This window comes from Equus asinus, chromosome 15, assembly GCF_041296235.1.
Source record: "Equus asinus isolate D_3611 breed Donkey chromosome 15, EquAss-T2T_v2, whole genome shotgun sequence".
Taxonomy (NCBI): Eukaryota; Metazoa; Chordata; class Mammalia; order Perissodactyla; family Equidae; genus Equus; species Equus asinus.
The window spans coordinates 20,448,578-20,460,616 of NC_091804.1; the positions used below are offsets into that span (position 1 = coordinate 20,448,578).

Sequence of the window (12,039 nt, forward strand, 5' to 3'; positions counted from 1 at the left end):
CGCAATGACTCATTAGCAAATTAGGCATGGCTGAAGAGAGCATTAGTGAATTGGAAGATCTAACGAAATAACTTATCCATCATGCAACAAAGAGAGATTAGATAGGTGAGAGAGCAATGAGGAGACAGGATGTGGAATGAGAGGGTTTAACTTCTGTTCTGCCAGAAGGTAGGAAGGAAAAATAGAGTGTGTTAGTCAAGGTTCTTCAGAGAAACAGAAGCAATCGGATGTACATAGATATATATGAGGAGATTTATTGTAGGAATTGGCTCACATGGTTATGGAGGCCAAGAAGTCCCACGATCTGTTGTCTGCCAGCTGGAGAACCAGGAAAGCTGTGGTGTAGTTCAGTCCAAGCCCAAAGGCTTGAGAATGGTGGTAGGAGGCTGCTGATGTTGTAAGTCTGGATCTGAGTCTGAAAGGCTGAGAACCAGGAGCGCCAATGTCCAAGGGGAGGAGAAGATGGATGTCTCAGCCCAAGCAGAGATGAACTAATTTGCCCTTCCTTCACCTTTTTGTTCTATTCTGGCACTCAAAAGACTGGATGACGCCCACCCACGTTTGGGAGGGCTGTCTGCTTTACTTAGTTCACCAATTCGAATGCTCATCTCTTCCGGAAACATCCTCACCGACGCACCAGATATAATGTTTTATCAGCTATCTGGGCATCCCCTAGCCCTGTCAAGCTGACACATAAAATTAACCATCACTAGGAAGAACAATATTTGAGAGATGGTGGATGAAGTTTCCCCAGAACTGATGAAAAGCATGGATGCAAAGATACAGGAATGCACCTCAAGCAGGATAAACAAAAAGGAATCCACGCTTGCTCTGATTATAATAAAACAGCAAAACCCCCAAAACAAAGAGAAGATCTTGAAAGCATATTTTAAATTATGGATTCAAATTTATAATGGTCACAGAATTATTCAGGTTTTCTACTTTCTTGGACCAATTTTGTTATAGTTTTCTGGGAATTTGTTCATCTATGCTTTCACATTTTTTAGGTTGGAATTGGAAAATTTTTAACCTTTCCGCAGCATCTGTACTAGTGATCTCCTTTTTATCCTTAATATTTATTTTTACCTTCTTTCTTTTTTTAGTTCATTAGTCAGAAAATTTTCAGTCTTACTCACTTTTCAAACAATAAGCTTTTGATTTTGTTGACTCTCTCTGTTGTGTTTATCTCCTTTTGAATTAATTTTTGCTCTTTATTGTTTCCTTTATTCTACTTGTTCAGCTTTATTTTGCTGTTCTCTGCTTCATTTCTTGATATGGATGTTTGGCTCATTCGTTTAAGCTTTTCTTCTTCAATATGCATTTTCCTCTAAGTCCTGCTTTAGTTGTAGTCTACAAATTTTGGTGTGCAATATTTTCATTATAATTCAATTCCAAATTTATTCTAGCTTCTGTTATAATTCCTTCTATGACCTAAACACACATCATTTAGATGGATGTTAAGGTTGATGTCTTCCTTGCTTCCCATGGCTACTTTCTAAGCATTGTTTCTTCCTTTTTCTCTTTGAAAAACTCCAGCCACCCGTCACTGCCTAATGAGTTTGCACTGGGTAGCATCTGATTTTGCACTGGGAAGGACATTACTTATGTTTTGGATGAGGAGGCAAGGTGTTATTGATCAAAACAATTTTGGGGTGCCACAAGCGAGTGAGCTTCCTAACCTTTGATTGCAGCTTCTGTCAACCTCAGCTCAGTTCTTCAAGCGCTCGTGTGGCCCTGATAGCTGGCATCTTTATATATGCATTAGACCTAGGAGACTTTTTAGTGTGCAGACACCTCACAGACATGAAGACTGGAGCGGTGGGAGGAGTGAGCAGAGAAGTGAGCCCAAAGCTACATCTATTCATCTTCTCAGAACCCAAACGAAGCAATTCCATTCAGCTGGTCTCTTCTGGGGCAGGCACCTAGCAGACTGTATGATCCAATGCCTTTCTTCTTTTGCAGATAAGGAATCAGCTATTAACTCTTGGTGTTCAAGAAGCTACAGAATCAATTCTTCCATTTGTTAAAAAAAATGTTTTGTGTGCCTAACGCATGCTGGGTTTCTTTCTAGGTGCTGGGGATACGGTAGGAAACAAACCAAGTCACTGCCATGATGGAGATTACATTCTAGGGAGAGACGGAAAATCAAGCAGATATGTAGCGCTTCAGGTGTTGATAAGCGTGAAGGAATGTTGCCTGTTTCATAGAGGCTCTCAGCGAAGAGGTGACATTTGAGCAGAGATCTTAAGCAAGGGAGTAAACAATGCAGACATCTGGGAGAATAATAAAAACAAAGGTAATGCTAACCCATAACCTCCTACTTCAGAGACTTCATAATCCTGGGAGACTGGACATAATCAAGTGCTGAAATGCAGTAGTATGGGAGGCTGACTGGAAGACTGTTTGGGCTAGTGTTCCTGAGGAAGACTTCATGGCCAGGAGAGATTTTGTATATTCATAGAAGAATGTGTAGGTCGTTTAGAGAAGGAGGATGGAAAGAGTGGAAGCAAAAGCCGGAAACAAGGAAAGAATCTGCTAGAAGTGTAAGATTCATCCTGGTCAGTAGTTGGACAAAAGACTGAAGGATCTAGCATGTAAGACCTGGAACATAAGGACCCTTGAATGAAGGCCAGGCTGAGTGGCTTGGGTCTGATGAGACCCTCATTCTCCATCAAGCAGTGTTTGTTTGGAGATTAATTTGGAGGTGACGTGCAGGACTGATTTCTCAAAAAGTTCCAGCTGAGAAAATGTCCTGCATGGGCAGCAGGACTGAAGGGGAGCTGCGGGTTTCTCAGGCCGGCTCCAGGTTCAAGCTTTAAAGCCATGTGGCACATGGGGCCTTTCCTTTCTACGTGTAGGCCTTTCATCCCTCCGTTCTTGCTTTCTCCTTGCTTTTCTCACCCATTGAGAAGGATCATACTCTATAGCATCTATTCCCCTTTTATTTAGCCTAGCCTATGGCTCCTGTGTCATTTTGGTGTAAATTAACCCAGAGTTTTTACTCTGGGCAACGCTAATGGGGACCAATGGAAATGGAATGTGCCGTTTAAAATCCAGTGACTAGGAAGAGCTTCGGGAAAGGAAATTGCATGAAATAACCACAAGGTGGTGGCACTTTACACTCATTTCGTGAATGAGAAAACCCTCCTGTCAAATTTGAAAGGCTTCTCCAATTCCTTGGCTCCTTTCTCAAACAAGACGGTTGGTAATGAGTTACACACATGTGCCACATTTCTCTCCATAGACACAGAAAAGCATCCGTTCATAACCTGAGCCTGAGGCTGTTTGATCTTATCCACGCCCCTGATAACCTGTTATTTATTGAGTGGTTTGGTTTATACGGTCCATTTTCCAGACACGGTTGGGTGATATAGATACCTGTATGCTCTATGTACCTCATCTGCCCCAAGCATGATCTTGGGCCATTTTCCAGACTAATACTGCATTGAAGAATAAGTTATCTGGCACAGTCCTGCAGACAGCTGTCTTTAATAGAAATCCTCAGTACTCAAAACAAGCCAACTGCTCAATAAATAACAGTCAATGTTGCTAGCTGGGGGGCCCCAATGCATTTTTGGTGCTTAAAGGCATCAGCTCCCCTCAGCCTGGGTTTTGGGGTGTCCCTATCTTTGCACTCATCATGGCTGGACTTTGGCTACTTTTGTTTTCATTGGCTTCTTGTACCTTGTGCTTAAGCCACCTCACCTCCTTTGGACAGAGGTGATGGTCAGGAAGGTGGGTCCCTCTGCACCCTCCTGTCAGTTGGTGGAGCTGGCAGAAACCTGTGTCCCAACATGGGCATGAAAAAAGCCTGTGATGGTTGTGACAACCTTGTCCCTTCCTCCTGAAGTCTGACGCCAAGGGAGACCACCGTGAGTGCAAGGTCCAGAGCTGCCTGAACCAGGGTACTGGGAAGGGCAGTTAGTGGGTGCGGCGGCTCAGCTCCCCAAAAGGGCAGATGAAGCTATTGCCCTCCCCCCTTAGTAGCCAAAAAGGGCCTGAGACTAAGTCATCAAAGTTCCCACATTCGATGAGAGGAGAGAGAATGTGCAAGTTTGTGAGAGGAGAGAGGAAGAGAGACACTCATTTAGGGGGGTGTGAGCCAGTGGGGCCTGAGGATCAGCCCCAGAATGGTGCTCCTGCGAGTCCCAGCTGTCAGTGGGGAGGTCTCCCAGCACTCTTTCCAGAGGCTGACTTCCAAGGATGAGTATGAGGCCGGCCACGGCCAGAATCTGGTCTGACGTCAGGGGGCCGAGATACAGGGAGATGCTGGGAGGCAGGCAGCATGGTCTCACTAGCAGAACTGGAGGTCCCAGCGCCCTGTGTCTTCTTGTCCAGGGTCTGGCTTTGGCTGGCAGAGTGAGGTGTGGCCCCTGAAAAATGAACCAAGACAAGAATGAGGATGTGGGAGGTTTTCCTCTAGTTTCCTGGTATGAATGGCAGCTCCCTGGAGCTGCCCTGCACTGTACATAGATTTCATTCCTATTTGGTGGTGTGAGGATGGTCAGATCCCCCTCAGGGTCTGGAGGCACCTTGGTCTAGCCTTTGCATAAACAGATGTGTTGGAGGAGTATTGTCTGCTGGCTGGAGAAGTAAAGTTGGAGTGCTAGACTCTCTGAGCCTGGGTTTTCTTGAGTGTAGCATTGGGACAATAAAGCGACAGCCTCACAGTTGGCGGCCACAGTGAAACATGATGATGGAAGGGACGGTGTAAACTGGATCAGCCCCAGGATGGTGCTTCTGGAAATCAGATCCAGTTTCCAGCTCTTTCACTTACTCTTTTCCTTCCCTTCCCCTTACTCCAAGTTAGGGGCAATTACTGGCTTGTTCTTCACCAAACCCAGTTCCTGGGACACAGAAATGCACTAAGTTTCCATTGTGGATGGGTGTGGCCTGCGACCCAAGTCCAGGCTTTGGTGTGCTCCCCTTCCAGGTGTGTCCTCTAGGCTCTTCCCCTTGCACTAGCTTGATACAGGTGGAGTCACAGGATGGAAGGAGCCAAGGCCCCCACATCATCACTTGGGAAGAAAGTGGCCATCAAGTGAAAACGCCCAATTTGGACTTTATGTTGAGTGAGAAGTAAACTTTTATTGTGTTTGAGCCATTAGCTGTTTTGGGCCTGTTTATTAGAGCAGCTAGCATCATTCTAGCAAATACTTTAAGAAGAGAAGCTAAGTGAGGGCAGCAATAGAGGCTATTGGAGAGTTCCAGATGAAAGGTTGACCATCTTCCTAACCTCTCTCCAACACCCTAGACCCACTGATGTGTTCAGATAACACTTTTATTTTTTAAAAATCAAATACCGCACTACTGATTTAATCAGCGTAAAATTGAAAAAGCTTTATATCTGTAATAAAAATTCAAATTTTGCCAAGGGCAAACTTCCAAACAGCAGCCTGTTGAGAAAGGAGGGTAAAGGGGTGGATAAAGTGGACAGGCACATTGGAACTGTGGGGACATGAATCAACCACTGTCATTCAGTGTAAGTTTCTTGGTTTCTCACGAAAGACATTTTATACACCAATGTTTTTCCTTTCATACCTAAGTCCATTGGTATCCAAATATGTCTTGTTTTTGTTGGTGATATTACAACAGAATGTCACATTTACTCCATTTCTTGCCCCATGTGGGAAAATTAGGTCATTTCAACTATTTTCTTCAGCTTCACCATAAGCTGCCAGCCCGTCGCTCTTCTGCATTTCATCTCTGAACCAGTCTGCGGGCATCTATGGACTGCTGGCTGATCTTACTAACAAGAACGCCTGCAGCTTCAAAATGTCTTCCATAAATTGGGGAGACTCACCAGGATGGGTTCTATTTTGACACAGACTTCTTGTCCCCTTTTTGCAACATCCGCTTGTTTATGGTTTATTTCAATATGTTAGTATTCCAGTCCCAGGGGGTAGATGGTCTCTGCTCACTCCCCTTGGAGGCCCTGTGATACTTTCTCTGGACTCCTCATGTGGCCTTTTCTCACCCTTTATTCTAGAAACTCCAGCGCTGCTCTTTTTTGAGAATACAAACTGGTTCTGGTAGGAGCAGAAGCTGCAAAATGCAAATCTCCCTATTTCTCCTCCTAAAGAAAACACTCGGAACAACACAGAAAATCAATACGTCCTCCATCTGGGGTGGCTGTGATCCATGTCAGCCCACACCTAGGGATCCGGGTGGGACACCAGTTGTGCTCCTATGATGGGTTAAGTAGCAGATCATGAGGATATGACATGGGATCTGACAGACTCAGGAGAAAAAGTGAAGAAGAAGAAGAAAGTCATTTCAGAAATGAAGACTAAATTGCAAGGAATATAAGAACAGTCACCATAGGAAATGTGGTGAGAGACTCAGGGGGTAGAAATGAGTGAAATGACACTGCAAGGGAAGTGGTGGCATTTTCCCATTTTACAGGTACTCCTACCAGCTCAGATTCCTTGAGTCTTTCTCTGTGCCAGGAATTCTGGGAAGCACTTTACACGCATGATCCCATCTTGTTTTCACCACCCAGTGAAGTAGGTGCTACCATTGATCTTTATTGTAACTTGCCCAACTTCATACAGCTAATGATTGTCCGAATTCTGATTTCAATCCGAGATTGGGTGATTTCACCACATACGCTCTTCCCACCTTCCCATGTGGCCTGGTGAAAAGCAATCATCAGGAAACAGAATTTACCTTCTTTGGTGAGCTGGAGCTGGGTGGCATTTTGGGGGCTGCCTTTAGCCGTGTCCTCTGAACCTCTCGCTGTGGCTCTGCCTTTGACAGATTTATGGTTCTTCTCAAGTTCTCGCAGCTGCAGGAAAAAAAGGAACGGTTGGTCCTGGCCAGGGAAATGGGTCTTTGAGGCTCAGAGCCCAGGATGGGGAGATCTAGAGGGCAAGGACTCTGTCTCCGGTTCTCGGTAACTACCTTCAATCGCCTAGTATTGGTCCTCATGACTCAGAGGGCAGCCCCAGACTCAGGGTTGCCCAGCATTTGAAGGCACACCTGGCCGGGGGTGACAGAAGCCCTCCGGTCCCATGTCTCAGTGGTTTTCTATCTGGGTAGGAGGACAGTGAGATTAAGAGAAGGAAGAGCAGATGAGGAACTGGCTGTGAGGCAGATGAGGTTCGTTCCAGAAGAGGGAGTGAGGAAGCAAGGAGGATGGGGCTTAGAGAGAGTTGGGGTCCGCCCTTTACCGTGTGTGTGTGTGTAGGAGGTGTGGGTGGGGGCTGGGATTGCTGAAGTGAGCAGTCAGAAGTCAGGGTGTCAGATCATGTGGAGAGAGGCTGCCCCGTGTGGAGGGGACTTAAGAGACCTCTTAGGCCATGGGGAACAAGCAATATGCTGTTTTGACAGCAGTATTCTTTTTTTTAGTATCAGTTTTAATCTGTAGGAATTATTGTGGGTACTGATTTTATTATGTATGAACATTGGTTGAATCCACTGAATTTCTCCTGTCCTTTAGCAACCTCTTAAAATTTAAGTAATTATTGTTATGTACTCCCAAACGTCCTCAGAATATAAACACATGTTGAATCTCACAAGGCTGCTTCCTATAATACAGATATTTTTGGATTTGGTTTAGAAGAAGGCCATTTAAAGATACAACTGGGCTTACAGAGCAAATTAGCAACAAACAGAAACGTGACATCTTTTTGAATGAAAACTCTTGACAGACTCACCGCTTGGATTTTCTTCCTCAGCTGGGCGTTAGCTCGGGAAAGGCTTTTGGAAACTGAGTTCAGGTAGTAGATGGCTAGGCTGCAAGAGAAAAGAGTGTCTCCTGTGATTCTGCGATCTTGCAAAATGACAAGAGCTGGCCACCCAAGGAATCAAGGCAGGCTTCCTGGAATAGGTGTCAGGGCTTTTTGCCTCTGGGCGGGGTGGAGGGAAGTCCCACCATCCTACATTCTCCACTCAACGTGGAAAAGGTCCTGGACATCCCCGCTCTCTCTCTGTTTTGTTGAACATGGAAATGACCTACACAAATTTCTAGCTCTCAAGGTGCTCAGGAAAGATTGGCTAAAGGAATCTCTCTTCTGGGAAATCGGAAGAGCTGGCAAAGCAGCAGCCTTTCTTGTTTGCAGAAGAAGCTGCTTGTGGTTCCCAGGCACCTGCCACGTGCATCCCACCCCACATCTCACTGGTTTTGACAAAACCCCATGAAGTAGAAAGGATGACTCCCATCTTCACAGATCAGTATCCTGGAATTCAGAGAGGTTAAGTAATTTGCCCAAGGTCTCCCCATCCGTTAGACTCATTGGAGCCCACGTTTGGAGCCAAAGCTCTCTCCACAGTCTTCAAGTGCTGAGAGAGGAGCGACAGGTGCTCGGTGCCTGCTCCCAGTTTGCCTGGAAACACAGCTCTGGATGCTCTGAAGCTCCCCTGCCCAGGGAGCACTGACAGGACTGTCTGTGCTGGGCTGCTGGTTTTCAGAGTCCTGGATGACTGGGTGTCCTTTGAGGCTGTAGCCTGGGCTTCCCTTTCTCAGGAGCCAAGAGCCAGGGCTTTGACCTGGACTGCACCACCTGAGAAGAGGGAGGCCACAAAAGCCAGGGTGCCACCTGGATTGGGTACTCTGCCAGCTCGTGGCCTGGGAGCTTTTTAGGTTCATCCTAATTGTCACTTTTCTCCGTGAATTTCAAGCCTCAGCTGCTCCAGCTTGGGTATTCTAAGTCTTCCCCTCAGGGCAGGGCCGCCCATAGCCACTTCAGTAGAGTCTATGAGCTCTCTCCAACCCGAGAGCAGGAACCACGTTGTCTTTGGGGCAGAGTGTGGGTCAGAGGCTGTCATATGAGCCTCCTGAAGAAAAGACTCAGAGGACTGTGGGTGGAAAGAAGGGAGGACAGGTGAAGGGACCAGTATGTGTTTTGTAAGACCCCTACTCGGTGCCAGATCTTGCCCTTTCTCCTAATTAACAACCCATTTATGACGGAGGAACTGGAGTCAGGGAGGATAAAATGCTCATGAGTGGCTGTGTTCCTCCGGAGGCTGTTTCCGAATTTAGTGTTTTCCTTTGCTGCCTTCAAGGGTCAGGTTTGCTGTCTGGGTTCCAGAATTTCCTCAGGAGGTAACAGGACAGTCAGGTGGTTCTATCACGTCAGCCCTCTCTCATGCCGGGACCAGAAGCAGAGGATGTTTGAAATCGAGGATGTAAGGAAATACATCTATTTTGGAGAGCAATTCAGAACTATCTAAAGAAGATTGAAGAAACCCATATCCATGACCCAGAGCTCCACTTCTAGAGGTCCATCTTAGAGAAACGCTCACATTTGTGCCGGGAGACGCAAACAAGGAGCACACTTGCAATGGCAAAAAAATGGAAACAACATAAACACCTCTATGCAGAGGAATGGATAAACTGTCGTTTAGTCATACAGTGCGACACAGTAGAGCCATTAAAATGTGTGCTCGTGTACCCACATGGGTAAATCTCCCAAACGTAATGTTGAGTGAGGAAAGCTATGTCGTGTGACTGCTGGGAGCTGGTGTACGAATGCCCCGGACCCCTCACCCTTGCACGGGATAACTCAGAGGCACACTGTTTCCCAGAATTCCCCAGCAGGATTAAAGTCATCCCAGTGGTAATATGCACCTTCCTGTCCCTTCTCTGTCTCGCTTCCTTACTCCCCTCCCCAGTAAACTGTTTGCATTTGAATTTTCGTCTCAGGATCTGCCTCTGCGAAATCCAGACTAAGGGCCAGGAAAGAAGGAACTGCCAAGGAGTCTACACTGCAAGGCGAGGCTTCACTGAGGCGGAGCCGTGGGGCCTGGCTAACTTACGACATCAGGAGGATGGCTGGAATGATCAGGCCTGGATTGGCGAGGAAAGCGAAGATCTTGCCCAGGAAGGTTGGGAAGTCGTTTTCAATTGTCTCTTGGATGACGTCATACATTCTGTTTTTCCCACTGGAAAGAGGAGAGGACACCTTAGCTTAGATCGTGCTGCCGAGCTCATGTGGCACACGCAACTGTGCCATTGCCCCCATGGTCCAAAGCTGCCACTCACTACTGCTTTCCTGGAAGAACCAGAGCTCTGCTCCAAAATGGACTGTGAGTAAAAATGCCCCACGAGGGGCTGCCATTTTGGCTGGAGCTTGTAGCTGGGTCAGCACCACAGCCTCTCAAACTACATGGGTCTCCTATGTCTGATATCTTCCTCAGTAAGATGGAAATGGGTTTCTCCTATACTCTCACTGGGAAGAATTGCCTGCGATGTAGCTATAAGACCAGCAAGGAGCTTCTTCTGGGCCCCCTGGCACAGAAATGGTTCTCCAGAGGCAGATGTGATGCACCTCCCATGGTGCCTCTCAAAAATAACTACAATTAATCTTCGGATTATAATTCAAGGAGATTGGATCGTCTGAGACAGGCTCCTGGACAGTTCACAACAGTAATTTTGATTTTCTTTGAATACCGAAGAACGGTTATGCAGACTGACTTCCACAAATGCCTGCCAGAGACTCCGGGCCGCTGCTGGCTTTCGGTTGATAGTTTTGGTGCCAAGAAGTTGACTTTGGGATTTGAAATTCCTGGTTCAAATTCCTGCTTCTCCATTTATTAGCTGTGGGACACCATGGACAATTTACCTAACTTTCTATCTGCATTCATACCCTCGCTCTCCCCACTAGAGCTGTACTGTCCAATGTGGCTATTAAAAGTAAAATAAAATTAGTTACATAAAATTAAAAATTGATTTTCTTAGTCACACATTCAAGTGTTCAATAGTCGTGTGACTAGCAGCTACTATATTTGAAGAGCAGATATGGAATTTTTCACCATATAGCAAGTTCGGTTGGACCCTGCTGCAGAGGTTTGATATCTTTGGGCAAGATACTGAAAATTTCTCTGCCCTAGTTTCCTTGTCTGTATAATATGGTACAGTGATAACATAACATAATATGGTATTATAAGTATAATAATGGTATTTGTCTCAGAAGCTTGCTTAGAGGACATAGATATGAATTCATATAAAATGTTGAGTAGGGGTCTGTCAAATTTTAAGTTCCCTCCAAAATGTTGCAGCTAGAAGCTTCATTTTTCTCTTATGTAAAGTGTTGATCAGGGATTGACAAACAATGGCCATGGACTGAATTCGACTTGCTGCTTGTTTTTATATGGCCTCTGAGCTAAGAAGGTTTTTACATATTTAAATGATTAGAAAAATATCAAAAGAAGAATAATATTTCCTGACACATAAAAATTGAAGTATGGGGGCCGGTCCAGTGGCGCAGCGGTTAAGTTCGCGTGTTCCTCTTCAGTGGCCCGGGGTTCACCAGTTTGGATCCCAGGTGCAGACGTGGCACTGCTTGGCAAGCCATGCTGTGGCAGGCATCCCACATATAAAGTAGAGGAAGATGGGCACGGATGTTAGCTCAGGGCCAGGCTTCCCCAGCAAAAAGAGGAGGATTGGCGGCAGATGTTAGCTCAGGGCTAATCTTCCTCAAAAACAAAAATAATAATAATAAGGTTTGTACTTCATATTTCAATTTTTTTTTTTTTGAGGAAGATTGGCCCTGAGCTAACATCCGTGCCCATCTTCCTCTACTTTATAAGTGGGACGCCTGCCACAGCATGGCTTGCCAAACAATGCCAGGTCTACACCTAGGATCCAAATCGGTGAACCCTGGGCCGCCAAAGCAGAACGTGTGAACTTAACTGCTGTGCCACTGGGCCGGTCCCTGAAGTACAAACTTTAGTGTCCATAAATAAAATGTTATTGGGACACAGCCATGCTCCTTTATTTATGTATTGTCTATGGTTGATTTGTGCTGTAATGGCAGAGATGAGCAGTTATGTCAGAGACCATTTGTGGCCATCTCAGTGCTTAGCACTGTTGCAATAATGCAGTTATAATGTTACAGCATTTCAAGAGCCATGCGTATCACCCTATTATAACATTTAATTTCCTTTTTCATTACCAGTACATACCCATCATGTAAAAATAAGAACAGAAAAATGGATTTCAAATGTTATGCTTTTAAGTCACAGTCAAGTGTGGATTATTTTGTCATTGAATCATGATGGATTAGTTTCTGGTGCCTGCTGTAACAAATCACCACA

The 12,039-nt window shown here is 45.6% G+C and overlaps 1 protein-coding gene across 1 annotated transcript in view; it reads right to left on the reverse strand.

The window, feature by feature from the left end:
• Nucleotides 1-2,075: 2,075 nt before the first annotated feature.
• The window catches only part of TMC2 (transmembrane channel like 2), a 74,809-nt gene continuing 64,845 nt past the window's right edge, over nt 2,076-12,039 (reverse strand). The window contains exons 17-20 of the mRNA XM_070485667.1: nt 9,760-9,885; nt 7,659-7,737; nt 6,670-6,787; nt 2,076-4,373 (exon numbers count right to left, since the gene is read on the reverse strand). Coding sequence (XP_070341768.1) covers nt 4,156-4,373; nt 6,670-6,787; nt 7,659-7,737; nt 9,760-9,885 — 541 coding nt within the window. The 3' untranslated portion in view covers nt 2,076-4,155. The remainder of the gene's footprint in view (nt 4,374-6,669; nt 6,788-7,658; nt 7,738-9,759; nt 9,886-12,039) is intronic.